General features: G+C 45.5%; 1 protein-coding gene across 1 annotated transcript in view; it reads left to right on the top strand.

Moving 5' to 3' along the window:
- Positions 1-23,843, top strand: part of LOC311226063 (TBCC domain-containing protein 1-like) — a gene marked incomplete at its 3' end in the record, with an annotated part of 45,240 nt that overhangs the window by 7,818 nt on the left and 13,579 nt on the right. Inside the window, exons 4-9 of the mRNA XM_084311440.1 lie at positions 1,101-1,262; positions 4,372-4,488; positions 7,278-7,518; positions 16,925-17,111; positions 17,668-18,186; positions 21,452-21,556. Coding sequence (XP_084167566.1) covers positions 1,101-1,262; positions 4,372-4,488; positions 7,278-7,518; positions 16,925-17,111; positions 17,668-18,186; positions 21,452-21,556 — 1,331 coding nt within the window. The remainder of the gene's footprint in view (positions 1-1,100; positions 1,263-4,371; positions 4,489-7,277; positions 7,519-16,924; positions 17,112-17,667; positions 18,187-21,451; positions 21,557-23,843) is intronic.

The raw sequence follows: 23,843 nt of genomic DNA, 5'->3' as shown, positions 1-23,843 counted from the left end.
TGAGTTAGGGCGAGCGATTGATCATCCAGTGTGTTGAGATGGAGTCCGGCTACCGATCGCGAGTGCCCGGAGCACATAGGATGAGCACTTCCTGTTTGGCGAGCCCCTCCCTGCCGATCGGCCACCAGATGGCGCTCTCGAACCGTTAAACAGTTGATGGGAGCTCACCAGTACATCTCAGGGCTCCGGAAAGAAAATATGATTTCGATCACAGATTTTTGAAATATTGATATCAAAGACGAGTTACGGCGTCTTCGGCAACTTGAGCATGGCGGGGAAGGACGCCCAAAAACGTCTTCCGGCAGCCAAAGTGTTAAGAGTCCTCGTCTGATTTAAGGTGTACGTATTTTTTATTTATTTTTTAAAATCTTTTCCCCCCTCCTTTTTCCGCTTTTCTCCCATCCCAATGTTAGTCGTTATGCCAATTCCCAATCCCCTGGTCGTTGCGCACTTTGGTCCGGGAGCGCGGAGACTACCACTGCTTCTTTTCACCTGGCAGCGCGGACTCTCACTGGGAGAGTGTAATGTGTGGAAGGTCACACTACCTCCCCCAGATCCTTCCCTCGCTGTGCAGGCGCCCCGACCGAACTGTAGGAGTCTCTGTTTTACAACGACCAAGACCCACCCTCACCGGCTTCCCACCCACTGACACTGCCAATTGTGTCAGCACGGACGCCCGACCAAGCCGGTACCACTGGCAGTTGGATTCGATCCCACTGTCTCTGCGGTGGTAGACAGACGCTTAGTCCGCTGCGTTACCCGGCCGCCCATACTCCACATGTTTTAACCGGAAAATGCTCATTGTGCGATTACGACCTTGTTTACCGTGTACCCCTCCTGGTTGTTTCACAATTTGTACGGTAAGTCGCTTTGGATAAAAGCGTCAGCTGAATGTAAAATGTAAATTAATGTACTACCTACTTTGCTACTATGTCTATACTACTATCTACTATGTACTATGTTACTATGCCTATACTACTATCTACTATGCTACCTACTATGTCTATACTACTATGCACTACTGAAGCACTCGAGTGCTAAATGACTCGATGTAATTGCAGCGCATGTAACGGCAGCCTCTCGCCTCTGCTCTCCTCCAGCTGAGTGTGGACACCATGCAGTTCCTCCTCTTCCTCCACATACAGCAGTTGAACAGTGTGTCTCTGCGCACCTCTCTGATCGGTGAGGAGTGGCCCAGCCCCCGCGCTCGCTCCCCCTCCTCCTGCTCGGAGCGCGAGGCCAAGACCAGCTCCCTGAACAAGGTCTGACCCGCTCGCATACAGCGAGGTTCTGTCTCATGTCGACGATGGCAGACTAGGCTTGAGACGGAGAGCACAGCACATTCAATTAATTAAATTAATATTAAATTCATAATTCTCTATTTAAGTAAGTAAAGTAAAGATAAATTTTAGGGCTGTCAGTTTATCGCGTTAATTAGATTAATTAATTACATAGCAAATTATCGCGGTATGAAAATTAACTCAAAAAGAATTACAAAAAATGTATTGGTGCGGCTAGGTGGTGCAGTGGGCAAGGCGCTCACCACCAATGCAGGAGACGCTGGGTTCGAGCCCAGCTCTCCGCATTGCTATCAGCTTGGCTGGTCGTTCATACTAATACAATTGGCAGTATTAGGGGGTGGGAAGCTGATGGGTGGGGATCGGACGTTGTGGACAGCGACTCCTACAGGTCGGTTGGTGCGCCTGCGCAGCAGAATCAGGAAGCGACGGGGGCGGCGTGCCCTCCAAACGCAGACCCCCCGACGCTGAGAGATCGCGCTGTGCAGGTGAAAAGATGCGACGGCTGCTTCCTCGAGTACCGGAGGGGACACGTGATGTAAGGCTTCGTCCACATTGCAGCCGGCTTGTGGGAGGCATGGCCTAACAGCGTTCGAGACAGGGGAGGGTAGAATTGGCCCATAGGAAATTGGGATGGGAGAAAAATAGAAAATGGGAGATTTTTTTTTCTTTTTTTAATATAAATCTCATTCATTCCATAAGAACGTAGAATTTTTATATTGTCCATTTGCATGTTCTTGGTATCTGATTCTAGGGACATCTATGGATCTCAGGGAATGTATTCCCAGTGTCAGAAATACTGTGTCTGTTACTAGGCTTGAGTAAATTGTAATGAACCAAATGAGAATATCAATTGCATTTCTTTTTATCTTTGACTGTGAATAACACTATGCTCAAATTGACCAGACCTGAAAAATCTAAGCAAATTAATAGATGGAAGATGATTAAACAGAAGGTTTTGTAGATACAGTACTGAATTCTGCCATCCGGACACATGCAATTTGAAATATGATTATAGAATATCAGGCATAAAATGGTTATGCGATTAAAATGCGATTAATTTGATTAATTAATTACAAATCCTGTAATTAATTACATTCATTTTTTTAATCGCCTGACGGCACTATTTATAAAGCACCTTTCATACATGTCATGCAGCTCAAAGTGCTGTACACAAACATACGCATATGTAAAACATCACATTAATTCGACAACAGTAATAAAAGTACCGCAAATAGGCAAAGCACAGTAAAATAACACATTTCAGTAAAAGATCAATACATAAAATTAAAAACATATAATAATAAAGGCCTTAAAAGGTATTAGAAAGTCTTAAATTTCATTTGCACAGGTACTACATTTTTGGGGGGGCAGCCTGGCTGTCGGGAGATTAAATAATATTAAATATATGAAATGTTTTTGTATTCAAGTCGTTGTTTTTTGTGGGGCTACCGGGAGCTTGGTGCGTCTGGTGAGAGCTTGTATGGAACGTGCAAGAAATTAATTTGGCGCACAAGTGCAGCCGCCAGTTCAATGTTGCTATGTGGGGTTTTCTTGTGCTTGTGAAATTGGTATTAAATTCAGCTCCGTAAAAGTTATACTCTGAATGGCAGACTAGACGGAGAGCAACCATTTTTGCAAATGGATGCTTACTATTCTATAATTCAAACCATTATCTGTTGCTGAGGACCAGTATCTCTTAACACTTTCAGTGCCCGGCCATTAACATGGGAAACATGGTTAAATGCTAGGACCCACTTCAATGATAGCGTTGTGAACGCATAATCTGTCTTAAATTATTATTATTATCAATGACTTGTTTGCAGTCAACATTGTCGAAACAGATTGTTTTTTGTTTATTATACTTTTTGAGGACATAGAAATCGAAGTATATGTCTGCATATATACATTATTGTATTGTCATTGTCCACATAGAACAGATAACAACATTAAACAGAAAAAAAAACTAAAAAAAACACAGAGTTCAAAAGTAAATAATAAGTCAAACAAACACTGACTTGGTCGCACGACAGTCGTCTCAAAAGTATATACATAGTATATCAAATATATAGCACATGTTCAGGTACCCAAATATGCTTCTCCAATGTATATAAGGTATATCAAATAACTCGCGTTGAATTAACGTTCACACAGATGAATACCAGCAAGCAGCATACAAATTGCAGAAACAGATTGTTTTTTAATCTGTTCATTTTCGTTTTATAGCATTTTGAAAAGCCCTAGTTTTTCAGGAAAATATATAGATTCCGTGATAAAAGGCATTTACTGGAATATTCGAGCATACACAAAAACGTTGTAATTTTTCGGCCTATTTATGAATCGTTTTCAAATAAACGCTAGATTATCGATAGTATAATGTACTTATGCACGCTATAGAGGCGGGCTGAAATATCGATTCTCTCATTTCCTGATCGCGCACACACAGACACACACACACGCATAGGGCAAACGCTTATATCTCTGTGAAAACAGCTCTGATTATCCTAAGACTGGTAAAATAAATTCCTTACCTGAGATCAGATGTTATCCAAAAAGATTATTCCAATTCCTGATCGCCATTCCAAATATCGATCACGCTTATTGATTACAGTGTTAGGTCCTGTAAATACATAATCCACACGTTTTCCGGGCCGGTGAGCACAATCGATCCTTCAGTTGGCTTGAGGGAAAAGTAAAATGAGCAAACTGGCCACCCCCCCTTCAGCAGTGTAAAGTAATGGGGTGCAGTACCACAAGGAGAGACGATAGGGGGTGGTATCTTCCCAATTGAGCTCAGAGAGACTCTGCAGCACTAAATCGAGGCTCGATTGATGAAATATAAATTAAAATCGCCAATAAATTTAAAAAAAAACGACAAACAAACGCTATATAGCGTCGAGGGCACTCAAAGGTCGGCATGAACTAACGACAAAACGCGTCCGTGGCACTGAAATATCTATTATTAATATCCGGTAATGACGTTTGTTCTCACCTATTAGTAATCTGTGACAGCCACCCCATACTGGCCTCTTACGGTCCCCTCTCTCTCTGTCTGGCTGTGTTGGCTCAGCAGAACTGGGACGACCGGGCCCACCTGTCCTTTGTTCAGACCCACCTGTGTGACCTAGTGGAGCTGCTAGTGGAACCGGGCCAGTTGTCGCGTTCTGGACAGGCCACCCGAGACAGCCAGGTCTGTAGATCACGGATCCACTGCAATTCTGTAGCGACAAACGGAATGCATACATACAGTATATAAATGTTCAATCACTAAGTGTGTCTGACTTTTGCCACCTAAACTGCACGGACCTACAACGTAGTATACTGCACCTGTGTAGTGTGTGTACTGTGTATACGTCACTTACTCATAGTATACAGTGCATCCGGAAAGTATTCATACCCCTTAATTTTTTCCACATTTTGTTATGTTACAGCCTTATTCCAAAATGGATTAAATATTTTTTCCCCCTCAAAAAATCTACACACAATTAGGGATGGGTACCTTTCACATTTGAACCGATACCGGTACCGGTACCTGTGAATCGATACCGGTACCCAACGGTACCTTTTTTCGGTACTTTAGTCTCAAGAAATTTAATTTACCTACCTCAGTCGTAAAAAAAAAAATCCAAACTTCAAATAACTACAATTTCGACAGTTTTCGGCTTGCCATTGCTCCGACTGCTTTGTTGTTGAATCAAGTCAAATCCTAGGTAAGCATATATTGTGCGTGTGAACGTTGACATGAAAAAAAAAAGGTAAAAAAAAAAAAAAAAGGTAAAAAAAAATTAATAAAAAATATTTTTTTTTAATTTTTTTTTCGGTTTCTCACTTGATTCGATACTCGGTAGTACCGACGTATTTCGGTTCGGTACCTCAAAAGTACCGAATTCGGTACCCATCCCTACACACAATACCCAATAATGACAAAGTGAAAAAGGTTTTTTAGAATTTTTTGCAAATGTATAATATTTTTTTTTAAAGTATAAACAGATAAGTACATAAGTATTCACACCCTTTACTCAATACTTTGTTGAAGCACCTTTGGCAGCAATTACAGCCTCAAGTCTTCTTGAGTATGATGCTACAAGTTTGGCACACCTATTTTGGGCAGTTTCTCCCATTCTTCTTTGCAGATTGTCTCAAGCTCCATCAGGTTGGATGGGGAGCGTCGGTGCACAGCCATTTTCAGATCTTTCCAGAGATGTTCAATCGGGTTCAAGTCTGGGCTCTGGCTGGGACACTCAAGGACATTCACAGACTTGTCCCGAAGCCACTCCTTTGTTATCCTGGCTGTGTGCTTAGTCATTGTCCTGTTGGAAGGTGAACCTTCGCCCCAGTCTGAGGTCCAGAGCACTCTGGAAGAGGTTTTCATCAAGGATCTCTCTGTACATTGCTGCATTCATCTTTCCCTTGATCCTGACTAGTCTCCCAGTTCCTTCCGCTGAAAAACATCCCTACAGCATGATGCTGCCACCACCATGCTTCATTGTAGGGATGGTATTGACCAGGTGATAAGCGGTGCCTGATTTCCTCCAAACATGGTGCTTGGCATTCGGGGGCAAAGAGTTAAATCTTGGTTTCATCAGACCAGACAATTTTGTTTCTCATGGTCTGAGAGTCCTTTAGGTGCCTTTTGGAAAACTCCATGCGGGCTGTCATGTGCCTTTTACTGAGGAGTGGCTTCCGTCTGGCCACTCTACCATAAAGGCCTGATTGGTGGAGTGCTGCAGAGATGGTTGTCCTTCTGGAAGGTTCTCCCATCTCCACAGAGGAACACTGGAGCTCTGTCAGAGTGACCATCGGGTTCTTGGTCACCTCCCTGACCAAGGCCCTTCTCCCCCGATGGCTCAGTTTGGCCGGGCGGCCAGCTCTAGGAAGAGTCCTGGTGGTTCCAAACTTCTTCCATTTGCGAATTATGTAGACGACTGTGCTCGTTGGGACCTTCAATGCTGCAGCAATTTTTTTGTACCCTTCCCCAGATCTGTGCCTCGATACAATCCTGTCTTGGAGGTCTACAGACCATTCATTGGATTTCATGGCTTGGTTTGTGCTCTGACATGCACCGTCAACTGTGGGACCTAATATAGACTGGTTGTGTGCCTTTACAAATTATGCCCATCAATTGAATTTACCACAGGTGGACTCTAATCACGTTGTAGAAACATCTCAAGGATGATCAGAATTTTGAGTGTCATAGCAAAGGGTGTGAATACTTATGTACATGTGATTATTAAATCTTTTTATTTTTAATACATTTGCAAAAAATTCTAAATCTTTTTTCATTTAGTCATTATGGGGTATTGTTGGGGATGGGTACCTTTCACATTTGAACCGATACCGGTACCTGTGAATCGATACCGGTACCAAACGGTACCCTTTTTCGGTACTTTAGTCTCAAGAAATGTAATTTACCTACCTCAGTCGTAAAAAAAAAATCCAAACTTCAAATAACTACAATTTCGACAGTTTTCGGCTTGCCATTGCTCCGACTGCTTTGTTGTTGAATCAAGTCAAATCCTAGGTAAGCATATATTGTGCGTGTGAACGTTGACATGAAAAAAAAAGTTAAAATACTTTCCGGATGCACTGTATATTCAGTGTTTTTTGGCCATATTTATTGTAACGTATATTATAACTGATAGGGCGGGCATACATACCCTCATCTGCACCTTTGATTACACTGCTTACTTGCTCATATGCTTATAGTTAATTATCTTGTTTACACTGCTTATTTGTATCTTTACTAAAATTGTATTGCCTATATTTATGTCCGTGATTACCCTGCCCATACCTGTACCTCCCCTCCCCCATACTGCTATGACGCATGCATTTCCCCATGGGGATCAATAAAGGAATATCTTATCTTAGCTTAGTTTATTTTAGCTTCGTTTATTTTAGCTTAGCTTATTTTAGCTTAGCTTATCTTATTTTAGCTTAGCTTGCTATAGTGAGGCTGACTGTGCTGTGGTTACTGTGCAGGTGTCCCTGGAGGCGCTGCAGGGGCTCAGCCTGCTCCTGGAGGGCACGATGAGCCGCTGCAGGACCATCCACCCGCTCCACTGGCTGCTGTCCAGGGCCCCGCTGCAGGCCGAGGCCGGCTATTCCAAACTCCGCTGCTCCTTCCCCGTGCAGCAGCTCCTCGCCTGGCTCCGGAGCAGCCTCACGCTCAACCCTTTTTTCATTGTGCGCTTGGGCATGAAGCTGGCCTGGGCCCAGCAAGGTATGCTAATTCCTAGAATTTGGATCGGATGAATCCCCCCTCATTAAATATGCTGTAAGTGGTATTTCTTTGTTAAGATAATTGTTAAATAGCTCTATATTCTGACAGTCCCTCCACTCTGCAGTAAACACAAAATACATTTCCTGGTATCCCTTCCCACTTTAACCAATCAGGAGAGCAAACACTAGATATTTGTACTTATTTCAAGAAATAGAATAGAATATAAGTACTTTATTGATCCAGAGGGAAATTCAGCACCACAGATCACTCACAATAAACATTTAGGTAGTCAAAAACAAGAATACCCAGTTAAAAGAGGTAAGGTAATGGCTCATTTAAAAAGCCTGAAAGCTGATGTTATAATCTTCAAGAGACACATATTAAGAATATAGCCAGGAACAAGTTACGCATGGGATGGGGATCACAAATATTTCAATCAAACTTCGGGGCCAGGGCCAGCGGGGTCGCTATTATTATCAAGAGGGGTGTGTCGTTTGATAATGAGTGCACAATCGCGGATCCGAATGGTAGATTTGTAATTGTATCAGGGACACTTAATTGTGTTCTTGTAACATTGATAAACGTGTATGGTCAAAATTTTGATGATCCACATTTTTCTGAGACAGTTCTGAATAGAATTCCTGATGTCGGTAATACAAATATTATATTGGGTGGCGACTTCAATTGTATAATTGATCCTGTGTTGGATAAAAAGTCATCAAAGGTATCCGTGAACAGCAAAGCCAGTGAGGTGTTAAAAAGTGCCATGCACAATCTAAATCTGGTTGACATGGAGGCTACGCAATCCTACCAACAGAGACTACTCTTTTTTTCTCTCCAGTGCATAAATCCTATTCTAGGATTGATTTCATGCTGTTAGACTCTAAACTGATATCCAATGTTGTGTCCACACAATACCATACTATCCTGATAAGTGATCATGCTCCCATGTCACTGGATGTTAGGTTCACTAGACATAGAAAGGAACGCACCTGGAGATTTGACAACACAATCTTAAAAGAGAAGAGTTTCTTAAAATACATGTCAGCTAGGCTACCTGACATTATAGACACAAATGATACAGGGGATGTGGATGACTCAACACTGTGGGAAGCCATCAAGGCAGTGCTTAGAGGTAGCATCATATCATACGTGGCAGGTAGGAGAAAACAAATGTCAAAAAGACTAGTGGAGTTGGATGATTCTGTGTCTCAACTAGAACACCTGTACAGGGTCTCTGCGGATCCCGACATCCTGCATTCTATAGTCTCTCAAAGAGATGAGTACAATACTATTTTATCTACACAGGTCAATAAGCAATTGAATATGATAAAACGGATACAATTTGAAATAGGTGACAAACCTCAGAAACTGCTGGCACGTCAATTAAGACAGGCGCAAGCTTCCCGTGCAATACTAAAAATAAAATCAGACACAGGCACTGTTCTTACAGACCCTAAAGAGATAAATGCACGTTTTATGGAGTTCTATTCAAAATTGTATACATCAAATGGCAACCATGACATTGATGCTAAGGCATTTCTCTCTGAATTAAACCTACCTCAGCTTGATGGCGAGGCAGAAGCTGCATTGGAAAGGGACATCTCCATAGGAGAAATAGTAGAGGCAATTACAGAATTCCCGAACAATAAAGCACCTGGCCCTGATGGCTTTACGGCAGAATTCTACAAGCACTACTCTAAGGAACTATCTCCGCTGCTGCTTCGTATGTTTAAACATGCCGCATCGGATGGTAGACTACCTCAAACACTGTATAATGCAAATATTTGACAAAGCTGCTTAGCAAGATTCTGGCCAAGCGGCTAAAAGCTCACATTCAGAAGATAGTGCACCCGGATCAAACAGGCTTTATTCCTAATAAACATATTTATTACAACTTAAGACGGTTATTCAATATACTTTATACGAAACACAATACAGAGACCGTGGTGATTTCAGTGGATGCTCAGAAGGCCTTCGATCAGGTCGAGAGTATGTATGAGACCCTAGAGGCATTTGGTTTTGGAAGGTGTTTATTGACTGGATACGGATTTTGTATGCTCATCCCACAGCAAGTGTAGTTACTAACCAGGATATTTCTTCTCAGTTTCCACTATACCGTGGGACAAGGCAAGGAGATCCATGCTCTCCTTATCTTTTCGATTTAGTCATAGAAACACTAGCTACAAAAATTCGACAACATCCTAGAATATCACCTGTCTCCATTAAAGGGCAAAAGCATCATTTATCAATGTATGCAGACGACATTTTGTTATACGTATCTAACCCACAGGAGTCCCTTCCTCCAATTATGGAATTGTTTAATTATTTTGGCTCTCTTTCAGGTTTTCAAATTAATTGGGATAAAAGTGAATTAATGCCAATACAATTAAATAAGGATAGCTCCTCATTGAACTCTGTCCCCTTTAAGATGACCAAAGATAGATTTACTTACCTAGGAGTGACCGTTACTAAAAAACCTGAACTCTTACTTGAAGAGAATTGGAAATTAAAAATAAAACAGTTGAAACAGAATATAGATTTTTGGAAGACCCTCCCACTGTCACTGGTTGGGAGAGTAAACGCTATTAAAATGGTGGTTCTTCCGAGATTTACATACATCTTTCAGTCAATTCCAGTATTCATACCACAGCGGTATTTCAAAAAGTTAGACTCTATTATAATCCCCTTTATTTGGCAGAATAAAGCTGCACGTATTAGCAAAAAACACTTATGTAAAACAAAAAATGAGGGTGGCTTTGGTCTTCCAGACTTCAAATGTTACTACTGGTCTGCACATTTAAAACAATATGGCTTTCTGGAGAAGTGCTAACCTTACGGAGGGCATGGAGGAGGTCACTCCTGCATGGCTCTCAATGGAGCAAGCAGCTTGTCAGGGAACCTCTCTCCTAGCCCTTTTGAATAGCCCTGTCAAGATAAACAAATCACTATATGAAGGGAATTCTATAGTACATAGCTCCTTGAAGGTATGGAAACAGATTAAAGCATACTTGAAAGCTCCAAATATGTATACAGACACTCCAATCGGTAATAACCATGCCTTTAAGCCATCCACTATGGATCAAGGGTTTGCACAGTGGAAGGTGAAGGGTATAGGGAGCTTGAAGGACTTGTACCAAGAGGGCCAGTTTCTATCATTCGAGCAACTGAAGGTCAAACACGATTTACCGCCAACAAATTTTTTCCGCTATCTACAGATACGGAACTTCGTAAGGACTCATGTAGATACATGGTCAGACATTCCTCAGCATCAAGCACTGGAAAATATAATTAATGTTAGACCAGGTAGTAAAGGGGCGGTGTCAAAAATATACCAGACACTTTTCAATCAGGTAATAGTTAGCACAGAAAGATATAGGACTGAGTGGGAGTCAGAACTGGGGATACCCCTCAATGAGGAATTCTGGGAAACGTGTCTTACAAATATTCACCGGTGCTCTGTAAATGTTAGAATCAACTTGATTCAATTTAAAGTGATACACAGGTTGCACTACTCAAAGGTGAAAGTGAATAAGATGTATCCTAGCGTATCAGCACTGTGTAACAAATGTAAAAATCAAGATGGTACCCTTACACATCAACTCTGGTCTTGTCCCAACTTACACACGTTCTGGTCTGATATATTTGACTTTTATTCAAAAGCTTTTAATAAACAGTGGGAACCCTGCCCCTTAGTGGCCATTTTGGGCTATAGCGACGATGTCACTAAGTACTCTGACAATGAAAAAAGGCCGATATATTTAGGTGCTGTGTTGGCTAAAAAGCTCATTCTGAGACGTTGAAAGTCTGATGCAGCACCCTCATTTGAAATGTGGATGAGAGAGCTGGGTGAGACCCTCTACTTAGAGAGGCTTAGATTTAAAAATACAGGACGGAGAAAGGTGTTTGATACGACATGGGGACCGGTGTTGGACTACTTAAAGGGTCTGAGGGAGGATGAAGAGGATATATAAGTTCAAAATGTCACTCATATTACAGTAATGTCTGAACTGAAGGTATATTCGCTGTTGTGTCTTGGCTTTTGGCCTTTTTCTAATGCTCGGATTTTTATTTATTTTTTTGGTCTCTTTTTTATTTCCCAGCAAAAATCTAACTTATTTAACTATCCTGTTTATATGTATGTATGGACCCGCCAAAGGAAAGAAAGAATGTTTATTTTGAACAAGAAAAAAATAAGATTGCATGTGTGCATCAATATGGAATGTAACTAAAGTAATGTGCAATAAAAATACATATATATATAAAAAAAAAAAAAAAAAAAAAAAAATACGTCTTACCAAGCCAAATTAGCTTACTGCACTGGCAGATAATTGTACTTGTTTCAAGCACATTTGCTTTTAAAACTATTTTTTTTTATTTCTTATTTTTGTCAAGACCATTTTTGCAGTGTGGAGTTATCTCTCCTGATTGGATAAAGTAGGAACGGAATACCAGCAAATGTACTTTGTGTTTACTGCAGAGCAGGAGGGACTGGGAGACCCATGTTACAAACACTCTATATCAGTGATGGCTGTCAGAATGTAGAGCTATTATTTTAACATGCATTTAAAATGTATAAATAAAATGCCACTTCCACCTTTAACCTGACCTGCCAGATGGTCTATTACACAGAACCATCTGGGAAGTCATCCTCTGAAACTGTTGGTCCAAACCACTGTGTGCATAACCTGAAGCCGGACCAGATCGATTCACGCTTGATCTCATGAAGCCACCTGCCATGCAAGGTTATCCCCCCATGAGCAGAGCAAGTTGGGATTTGATGTATTCCTGTGGTTCAGACTGTATAGTCAGCAGCTAGTATGGTTTAGTCATTTCAAGACAGTATAGCCATTGTCCCTGGTGGAATGAGAGCAGTCCGGAATGTGGCTTTGTACGCGTGTCCATGTCTCCAGAAACGGAAAGGTCTTTATTGCCAAGTAGTTTTCACATACAAGGAATTTGATTTGGTCGTTTTCGGTGCAACATTAACAGACGGACAACAACGGACAGATAAGGAAATAAAAGGTGGAATAAAATAAGATGGAATATAAACTAAATTAAAATAGAGGTATAATATAATTATAGAAAAAAAATAACAATCGGCCAGGGCTGTACAACTGCATGATGTGGTGAAGTATATACACTAATTAGAATAAAAATATCAATACAGTGGGATGGAATATTTAGCAGGGCTGTGCAATCGGGCAGTTATGTGCAAATAGTATGAACAGTGAAGTATTGTATATAAAATTATATCCATTATCCAGCCATTACCTGTCTTGTCTCCAGCTGTCCCCTGTGTCTGTCTCCAACTATCACCTGTCTGTCTCCAGCTGTCCCCTGTCTGTCTCCAGCTATCCCCTGTCTGTCTCCAACTATCCCCTGTCTGTCTCCAACTATCCCCTGTCTGTCTCCAGCTGTCCCCTGTCTGTCTCCAGCTATCCCCTGTCTGTCTCCAACTATCACCTGTCTGTCTCCAGCTGTCCCCTGTCTGTCTCCAGCTATCCCCTGTCTGTCTCCAACTATCCCCTGTCTGTCTCCAACTATCCCCTGTCTGTCTCCAGCTGTCCCCTGTGTCTGTCTCCAACTATCACCTGTCTGTCTCCAGCTGTCCCCTGTCTGTCTCCAGCTGTCCCCTGTCTGTCTCCAACTATCACCTGTCTGTCTCCAGCTGTCCCCTGTCTGTCTCCAGCTGTCCCCTGTCTGTCTCCAGCTGTCCCCTGTCTGTCTCCAGCTGTCCCCTGTCTGTCTCCAACTATCACCTGTCTGTCTCCAGCTGTCCCCTGTCTGTCTCCAACTATCACCTGTCTGTCTCCAGCTGTCCCCTGTCTGTCTCCAACTATCCCCTGTCTGTCTCCAGCTGTCCCCTGTGTCTGTCTCCAACTATCCCCTGTCTGTCTCCAGCTGTCCCCTGTCTGTCTCCAACTATCACCTGTCTGTCTCCAGCTGTCCCCTGTCTGTCTCCAACTATCACCTGTCTGTCTCCAGCTGTCCCCTGTCTGTCTCCAACTATCACCTGTCTGTCTCCAGCTGTCCCCTGTCTGTCTCCAGCTGACCCCTGTCTGTCTCCAGCTGTCCCCTGTCTGTCTCCAACTATCACCTGTCTGTCTCCAACTATCACCTGTCTGTCTCCAGCTGTCCCCTGTCTGTCTCCAACTATCACCTGTCTGTCTCCAGCTGTCTCCTGTCTGTCTCCAACTATCACCTGTCTGTCTCCAGCTGTCCCCTGTCTGTCTCCAGCTGTCCCCTGTCTGTCTCCAACTATCCCGTCTACCTGTCTGTCTCCAGCTGTCCCCTGTCTGTCTCCAGCTGTCCCCTGTCTGTCTCCAACTATCCCGTCTACCTGTCTGTCTCCAGCTGTCCTCTGTCTGTCTCCAACTATCCCCTGTGTCTGTCTCCAGCTGTCCCCTGTCTGTCTCCAACTATCCCCTGTGTCTGTCTCCAGCTGTCCCCTGTCTGTCTCCAGCTGTCCCCTGTCTGTCTCCAGCTGTCCCCTGTCTGTCTCCAGCTGTCCCCTGTCTGTCTCCAGCTGTTCCCTGTCTGTCTCCAACTATCCCCTGTCTGTCTTCAGCTGTCCCCTGTCTGTCTCCAACTATCACCTGTCTGTCTCCAGCTGTCCCCTGTCTGTCTCCAGCTATCCCCTGTCTGTCTTCAGCTGTCCCCTGTCTGTCTCCAGCTATCCCCTGTCTGTCTTCAGCTGTCCTCTGTCTGTCTCCAGCTGTCCCCTGTCTGTCTTCAGCTGTCCCCTGTCTGTCTCCAACTATCACCTGTCTGTCTCCAACTATCACCTGTCTGTCTCCAGCTGTCCCCTGTGTCTGTCTCCAGCTATCCCCTGTCTGTCTTCAGCTGTCCTCTGTCTGTCTCCAGCTGTCCCCTGTCTGTCTCCAGCTGTCCCCTGTCTGTCTCCAACTATCACCTGTCTGTCTCCAGCTGTCCCCTGTCTGTCTCCAGCTGTCCCCTGTCTGTCTCCAACTATCACCTGTCTGTCTCCAACTATCACCTGTCTGTCTCCAGCTGTCCCCTGTCTGTCTCCAACTATCCCGTCTACCTGTCTGTCTCCAGCTGTCCCCTGTCTGTCTCCAGCTGTCCCCTGTCTGTCTCCAGCTGTCCCCTGTCTGTCTCCAACTATCACCTGTCTGTCTCCAGCTGTCCCCTGTCTGTCTCCAGCTGTCCCGTCTGTCTCCAGCTGTCCCCTGTCTGTCTCCAGCTGTCCCCTGTCTGTCTCCAGCTGTCCCCTGTCTGTCTCCAACTATCACCTGTCTGTCTCCAGCTGTCCCCTGTCTGTCTCCAACTATCACCTGTCTGTCTCCAGCTGTCCCCTGTCTGTCTCCAGCTGACCCCTGTCTGTCTCCAGCTGTCCCCTGTCTGTCTCCAACTATCACCTGTCTGTCTCCAACTATCACCTGTCTGTCTCCAGCTGTCCCCTGTCTGTCTCCAGCTGTCCCCTGTCTGTCTCCAACTATCACCTGTCTGTCTCCAGCTGTCCCCTGTCTGTCTCCAACTATCACCTGTCTGTCTCCAGCTGTCTCCTGTCTGTCTCCAACTATCACCTGTCTGTCTCCAGCTGTCCCCTGTCTGTCTCCAGCTGTCCCCTGTCTGTCTCCAACTATCCCGTCTACCTGTCTGTCTCCAGCTGTCCCCTGTCTGTCTCCAGCTGTCCCCTGTCTGTCTCCAACTATCCCGTCTACCTGTCTGTCTCCAGCTGTCCTCTGTCTGTCTCCAACTATCCCCTGTGTCTGTCTCCAGCTGTCCCCTGTCTGTCTCCAACTATCCCCTGTGTCTGTCTCCAGCTGTCCCCTGTCTGTCTCCAGCTGTCCCCTGTCTGTCTCCAGCTGTCCCCTGTCTGTCTCCAGCTGTCCCCTGTCTGTCTCCAGCTGTCCCCTGTCTGTCTCCAGCTGTTCCCTGTCTGTCTCCAACTATCCCCTGTCTGTCTTCAGCTGTCCCCTGTCTGTCTTCAGCTGTCCCCTGTCTGTCTCCAACTATCCCCTGTCTGTCTCCAGCTGTCCCCTGTCTGTCTCCAACTATCACCTGTCTGTCTCCAACTATCCCCTGTCTGTCTCCAACTATCACCTGTCTGTCTCCAACTATCCCCTGTCTGTCTCCAGCTGTCCCCTGTCTGTCTCCAACTATCACCTGTCTGTCTCCAACTATCCCCTGTCTGTCTCCAACTATCCCCTGTCTGTCTCCAACTATCACCTGTCTGTCTCCAACTATCACCTGTCTGTCTCCAGCTGTCCCCTGTGTCTGTCTCCAACTATCACCTGTCTGTCTCCAGCTGTCCCCTGTCTGTCTCCAGCTGTCCCCTGTCTGTCTCCAACTATCACCTGTCTGTCTCCAACTATCACCTGTCTGTCTCCAGCTGTCCCCTGTCTGTCTCCAACTATCCCGTCTACCTGTCTGTCTCCAGCTGTCCCCTGTCTGTCTCCAGCTGTCCCCTGTCTGTCTCCAGCTGTCCCCTGTCTGTCTCCAACTATCACCTGTCTGTCTCCAGCTGTCCCCTGTCTGTCTCCAGCTGTCCCGTCTGTCTCCAGCTGTCCCCTGTCTGTCTCCAGCTGTCCCCTGTCTGTCTCCAGCTGTCCCCTGTCTGTCTCCAGCTGTCCCCTGTCTGTCTCCAACTATCACCTGTCTGTCTCCAGCTGTCCCCTGTCTGTCTCCAGCTGTCCCCTGTCTGTCTCCAGCTGTCCCCTGTCTGTCTCCAACTATCACCTGTCTGTCTCCAGCTGTCCCCTGTCTGTCTCCAACTATCACCTGTCTGTCTCCAGCTGTCCCCTGTCTGTCTCCAACTGTCTCCTGTCTGTCTCCAACTATCACCTGTCTGTCTCCAGCTGTCCCCTGTCTGTCTCCAGCTGTCCCCTGTCTACCTGTCTGTCTCCAGCTGTCCCCTGTCTGTCTCCAACTATCCCGTCTACCTGTCTGTCTCCAGCTGTCCCCTGTCTGTCTCCAGCTGTCCCCTGTCTGTCTCCAACTATCCCCTGTCTGTCTCCAACTATCCCCTGTGTCTGTCTCCAGCTGTCCCCTGTCTGTCTCCAACTATCACCTGTGTCTGTCTCCAACTATCACCTGTCTGTCTCCAGCTGTCCCCTGTCTGTCTCCAGCTGTCCCCTGTGTCTGTCTCCAACTATCACCTGTCTGTCTCCAGCTGTCCCCGGTCTGTCTCCAGCTGTCCCCTGTGTCTGTCTCCAACTATCACCTGTCTGTCTCCAGCTGTCCCCGGTCTGTCTCCAGCTGTCCCCTGTCTACCTGTCTGTCTCCAGCTGTCCCCTGTCTACCTGTCTGTCTCCAACTGTCTACCTGTCTGTCTCCAACTATCCCCTGTCTACCTGTCTGTCTCCAGCTATCCCCTGTCTACCCGTCTGTCTCCGTTATGTTTCTGACGGTCCTCTCGTCCTGTCTCTGTGCCCTCCAGTGGAGGGAGCCATGAAGAGGGCGAGGATCACCAGGAACACACACATGGCTCCCGCCGGCAGCAGGATTGTGTTGATGACGCAGGTCTACAAACAGACTCTGGCTAAAGACTCCGACAAGTTGGCCGGTGCCAACATCAGAGTATCCCGATGCTCCGGCGCCTTCATATACCTGCTCTCGCCTCTCCGGTAAGAGTCGCTCTCAGATGGGTTGTGATACAGATAATTGTCAAATGTTGTAGCTTTCATCTGCTGTTTTGTCTGAAAACCTGTGATTGACACACACCGATCCCCGCTGGGCACGGTGTTGTCATGCTCTTTATAATCTTTGATTTGATTTCAAACCTTTTATTTTGACTCGTAAGACACTGAGGTTACCCTCATTTACAGCAACGACGAGCTTACAAAACAAGTTTCATACATATAGGCACAGTGAATAAGAATAAACAATAGAATCTGCTAAGATGGTTACAAGTCGACACAGTGGTCGGAGATCATACTTTTAAATGCAGCAAGAGAAGGAAGAACCTTCAGCTTCACAGTCAGTTGGAGGACATTCCAGGTGTTTAAAGCATCAAAGGAAAAAGCATTTTTCAGTCAAACCAGTCTTGCCCCAACTAATCGGACTTCCCAACACCAATGCCTTCCTAAACCATGTAGAATCTCCAGAATATATCTGCCTCCTGTATGTATAATTTAATTTGTGTATTCAAATAAAGCATTCAAAATATATATGTGTGTGTAGATCGGTGAGCGTGGAGAAGTGCCGCAACAGCACGGTGGTCCTGGGGCCCGTGGAGACCAGTGTCCACATCCACGGCTGTGAGAACGTGCGGGTGGTGTGCGTCGCCGGCCGCGTCGCCATAGGAGCCTCGTCCCGCTGCACTGTCTACGCCCTGACGCCCACCCGCCCTCTCCTCCTACCCGGGAACACGGACCTCACCCTGGGCCCCTTCCACACGCACTACCCCAACCTGGAGGACCACATGGCCAGCGTAGGCTTAGCCGTGGTCCCCAACATCTGGGATCAGCCCTTACTGCTGGGGACCGAGGGCCTCGTCAACACCTCCGCCTCCTCCAGCCCGGGCTGCTACCGCCTGCTGCCACCGGCGGAGTTCCACACCCTGGTGGTGCCGTTTCAGATGGAGGGGGACACGTGCGAGGTGCCCGGGGGGCTGCCGCCGATCTACCAGGCCGCCGTGAAGGAGGGGGAGCAGAGGATGCAGAGCTGGAAGAAGACCCTGAAGGAGGCGCGCCTCAACGAGTGAGTAGCGGGTCCTGCTGTAGCCCTGCATGCGAGTGAATACACAGTCCCTTATACGATGATGTAAAAATCCTACAATTAAGGGGGCTTTCTCACTAGCCATCCGGGGTTGAATCCACGATCGCACCAAAATAAGTGTGATGAGAACGCTCCCCCCCCCCCCGTCACCGGGGACGCTGATTCGCTCCAAGACGGGACCGCTTGAAAAGGTGGTTTCGGGTGCGAACCAGTGTCCCAACGGAACGGAACGGAGTGTGGTGTGCAAGCAAACCTGTAATGCTTTCATGCTTGCTTGAATTTTGGGCAGATAAAAACATACAGCAACAACTGGACAATACCCACAAAAACGACAATATTTATAATATACAACTCCGTTGTTTAATCACTACCCACAGTAACGTGGCCGATGACGGAGCGATCGCAGGTGTACCAAACTGTACCAAACACGGAGGAGGCTTGCTGTAACAAGTGGTTCTGTTGGTGCTAACCTGCTTGCCCAGAATAGAGTTGTATTCATACTTCAATTTTTAAATATTATTTAGGTCCGTTTGGGATTGTAGTGTAAAACCTGCTCCAACGAGGGAAGCTGTGTTGCAATTTAGCCGAGCGCTTATGTCTCTCTCTCTCTCTATCAAGACACGCACGCATGAAAACACACAGACACGCACGCAGAGAGAGAGACAGACAGACACACAGACACACAGACAGACACACACACAGACAGACACACAGACAGACACACAGACACAGACAGACAGACAGACAGACCTTCCTTCCTGGCGTACAGGTGTCGTAAAGAAATTTCAAAGGTACTCACAGTTGCACAAGGGTTTCGGACAGACGAACGCTAGGGTTTGAAAGCTTGGCGTTGCTAATAAACATTAAAAAAATATATATATATAAACTGCTCAACACGGCTTTATTTCCGCCTTTGGGTGCCGTGATCATCAGAGCTGTGATCATCAGAGCCGTGTTGACCAGTTTATACAAATGATTACATCGCTTGAAACATTTGTTATGTCAAGCAATTACTTTCCAACACTGGCTGCCATTGAATGTTTGTGCTCATGTGAAAAGAGGTAATGACTATTTTTGGGCCTTGATGGTCTTCTGTGGGATTTATATCTGTATATATATATATATATATATATACATATATGTTTTGTCCTAAAGTTGTAGTTTTATAAACAAACATCATCTATTATACAGGCCAAATACAATAGGCATCAATAGGAGTCTCTGTTTTCCTAACGAAGTAGGCGCAGCCGGGAGAAAAGCCAAAGAACCAGACAATACATCACAACCAGCGTTTCCGTTAGCCGGTAATTACCGGTATTTGACCGGCAAAATCTGTTGAAGTCCGACATATTTAATCTCTCCGGTCTTAATGTCCGGTGAAAATAATTCCCTGAGTCTAAGCACAATTTGATTATTTGAATTGTATTAAAATAGGCTAAAATTAAATAGCCTATGCGATGAACGAAACAATCATTACATTTGTTTCATCGTTGCTTCTAATAATGACAACGACGTTGTCAGCGAGAGCTTAGTGCTGGGTGTGCAAACTTTTGTGAAGCTGCAGAGCCGGAGCAGCAGCAGCACAATGCAGTACTCCAGCAGTACTCCAATTCAGCCATTTTCAATTCAATGTTGGGTGGGGGGCGCTGCTGTGCGGTCCCCAGAAAAGAGCCAATAACAGCTGAATCTGCTGCTCTGCATCGACATACTCTCGCAAATAAGTCATTGGGAGGTGGAGAGAGCGAGAGTCGTCACGCAAACCCACGATAATGTTGCCGTCTCTCTGTCAAATTTCTCAGTTCTTCGCTTGATATAATTAATACAAATGTCCAATATAACGGAATTCGTTAGCTCATAAAAATGTGATTATAACAGACTGTTGTTTATTAATGTCGGGCGACTGCCCACAGACACCTATTTGATTTAAAGTCGGCAGCAGCACGAGTCTCTGGACTTATTTTATTTGGAATATAATGACTTTATACGCAAAAGTAGCCTAGTTTTAAGTAAAAATATTATAAATCTACATGCCTTGATGATGTCATTCTTTTGTTTTGTTGTCATTCTTTTGCCTATCAATTGTTTTTAAGCTCAATAAACTCTGACCGGAATTTCTCTCATTTGACCGGTAGATTGAAATCTACCGGACACTGAGGCCGGCAACAATTTTTTCTAACGGAAACCCTGATCACAACATAGCGTGGTGCTACCGTTTGGGGTCGTGACATACAGTCACAGAGTGCCAAAACCAGAGCTCACGCAGCGCCGAAACCATTGTCTCACTCAGCCGTCCAGTAGGCTGCTGCGTCAGCAGTGGAACGTTATGGTGGAACCATATAATGTGGAGCGGTCAGCTGGTGAGACGTCGTGGTGAGACCAACACCCCAGACGGAGCTGACCTCTGCTCTGTGTTCTGACTGACCTGCGGGTGGGACAGCTGAACCCGCTCTGTGTTCTGCCTGATTGATTGATTGATTGAAACAGATTGACAGAATGGGTACAATACAGTACGGCTCAATACAAAACAACTGCTAAGAGGATGCAGACCAGAAAAAGACTTTCGTCTTGTTTACATCGGGACCCCCCATTTTCAATTCATCAGGCCATTTATGACATACAAGATATACAGAACTATGTAGTAAAAAGAGACCATAAAAAAATATATACCGGTACATCCGAAGGGGAAGAAACTGTACATTGGTTTGGGGGGGTTGGACATTTACAGGGCCTGACCTGCAGGGTTGGACAGCTGACCCCGCTCTGTGTTCTGGCTGACCTGCGGGTTGGAGATGAGTGGAACGTGCTCAGACTGAAGCAAAATACATGTATTTACAGGTGGAACGGCTATATTTTACAGTTGACCTGAGATCACAAAATATAGCCTTAAACTAGAAAAAAAAGAGTCTTAAAAATGATAAATAAAGTATAAAAATAATATAGATATCTATAAATAAAAATTATATATAATAATAGATAATAATAGAGTAACAGTATTGCGCATTCAGTTCACACAGTGCAGTGGTAGAAGGATGTAAAGTACACTAACACTATGCATTGTTGTAATGTAGTGGAGTTGATGGTGAAGTCACAGCAGCATTGAGAGTGTGTAGCGTTCACAGTTTGATCAGTCAGTGATGTGGGGGGGAGGGGTTGAGGTGTCTGTGTCTTCCTACCTGGCCTTGCACTAGAAGTCTGTACACCGCTAACAGGCCTGTTGTATTGCCCCCCCCCCCCCCCCCCCCCCCAGGGAGCAGAAGCAGCAGTTCCAGGCCTTGGTGGAGGAGAAGTTCGTGGAGTGGCTGCTGAAGACGGGACACAAGGCGGAGATGGACAGCCTCATCCCCCCTACCCTGCCTAATAATTAATGAAATTAATAATTGAAAAATCTGGTTTTAACTCTTTTTGAGACCCATGTAGCCCTCGTTTTGTATTCTTTAGGGGGGGAGGGCAGGGGGTGGTTAGGGTAGAGTAGATCAACAGTAGATGCCACATAGAAACGGTATACATCATCTGAAAGCAGGGAGCCTGAGGATTAATTTGGGACCTGGCTCGGCACTGTGTCAAGTTTCTATAGTCGTAAATCTGTAATAAACGTTGTGTTTTGGTTAGGCGCCTGTTTAAATTGTATAAGGGCATAGAACATTATGATGGAAGTGTACGGTGGCCATGTCGCAGAAGTTGTTGTTGCAGCATTTCCTGGGTTGAGGCCATTTGTTACAGATTTGGTGCAAAATTGGGGCGGCTACGTGGTGCAGTGGGCAAGGCGCTCACCACGAATGCTGGAAACGCTGGGTTCGCCTGTTCGAGCCCAGCGCTCCACATTGCTCTCAGTTTAGCTGGTCGTCCGTACTAATACACATTGGCAGTATTAGGGGGTGGGAAACTGATGGGTGGGGATCGGGCGTTGTGGACAGCGACTCCTACAGGTCGGTTGGTGCGCCTGCGCAGTAGAATCACGAAGCGATGGGGGCGGCGCCCCTCCAAAGCGCAGACCCCTGACGCTGAAAGATCGCGCCGCGCAGGTGAAAAGATGCGACTGCTGTTACCTCGAGTATCGGAGGGGACTCGTGCTATGTATGACTTAGTCCACATTGCAGCCGGCTTGTGGGAGGCAAGAAACAGCGTTCGAGACAGGGGAGGGTTGAATTGGACAATATGAAATTGGGATGGGAGAAAAATAGAAAATGGGAGAAAAAGTGGATAAAAAAAAGATTTGGTGCAAAATTTAACCCGTTCTTGGGCCACTCTGGAATTGATAAACATGGTCAAAAATCCCTCCAAAATACCACATTAACACTTTCAGTGCCCATCACCAGCCCAATGCATCAATGCCCACGACGACAATTATCGTTTTATTTTTTTATTGGCGATCTGAATTCATATTTCATCAACCGAGTCTCCCGTTGGTACACCAGCCCCATCAGCAGCTCAGAATGGAAAAAAGCGCCCCCCCTATCGTCTATCCCTGAGTAACTGCGCGTCAGTCGCTTAGACTGACCTGGGATCAGTCGATATGTAGAGGCGGGGCCAGCTGGCTCCCTGAGCTGGCAAGCCGTCTGATGAACATGGAAGTCATCGCGGGACGGGAATCAGCCTGGAATATATATTCACAGTAGCCAATCGATAGTAGACGGTAGTGATCGATTTTTGGAATGGCGATCAGGAATTGGAATGATCTTTTTGGAGAACATCTGATCTGAGGTAAGGAATCTATTTGACCAGTCTTGGGATAATCAGAGTTGTATTCGCTGAGATATCAACGTGTCCCCTATGTATGTATGTGTGTGTGTGTGCGCGATCGCTGATGAGGAACTCGATAATCGATTTTCAGCTTGCGGCCCCAGCGTGCATACGTACACATATACTATCGATAATCTAGCATTTATTTTAAAACTATTCATAAATAGGCCGAAAAATGACAGTTTTTGTGTATTCTAGAATATTCCATTAAACGTCTATCATGGAATCTTTAAATTTCCCTTGAAAACGAGGGCTTTTCAAAATGCTATAAAACGAAAATGAACCGATAAAAAAACAAATCCGCTTCGACAATGTTGACTGGAAAACGAGTCATTGATAAGCGACGGGCAGATTAGACACATAGCCATAATTTAAAACATAGATTAGGCGTTATTAACGCTAACATTGAAGTGGATGGTGGGCATTCAAGCACTAAATCGTGCGCCCCCTGCTGGCACTGAAAGTGTTAAGATAAGTGATGGGATGTGAAGATTGGATGGTGACCACTTCTGTTCTGGGACCCCCCACCCCCTGCCCCCCTTATGGTCAATAAACATAGGAAAGCCATATCCTCTGAATGCCCTACGTCTCTAGGTTGTGGCTGTACAGTTTCACGAGGCTATGATTATCCTAGAGATCACAATAGGTAATTTTATACAGTAAGGTCAAGTAAAAAAAAAAAAAAAACTCGCCTACCACTGCAGAGACTGGGATCGAATCCAGCTGTAAGCGGTACCTCCGGCTTGGTAAGTCGTCCCTACTAACACAATTGGCAGTGTTAGCGGGTGGGAGGCCGGTGGGGTATGTGTCCTGGTCGTTGTAAACTGCGACTCCTACTGGTCGGTCGGGGCGCCTGTTCAGCAGGGAGGGGATCGGGGGGAAATAGCGTGAACCTCTGC

This window comes from Notolepis coatsorum (genome assembly GCF_963971535.1).
Source record: "Notolepis coatsorum genome assembly, chromosome: 3".
Classification (NCBI taxonomy): Eukaryota; Metazoa; Chordata; class Actinopteri; order Aulopiformes; family Paralepididae; genus Notolepis; species Notolepis coatsorum.
The sequence above is the reverse complement of the archived record's forward strand: the minus strand, read 5'-3'. Positions and strand labels throughout refer to the sequence as shown.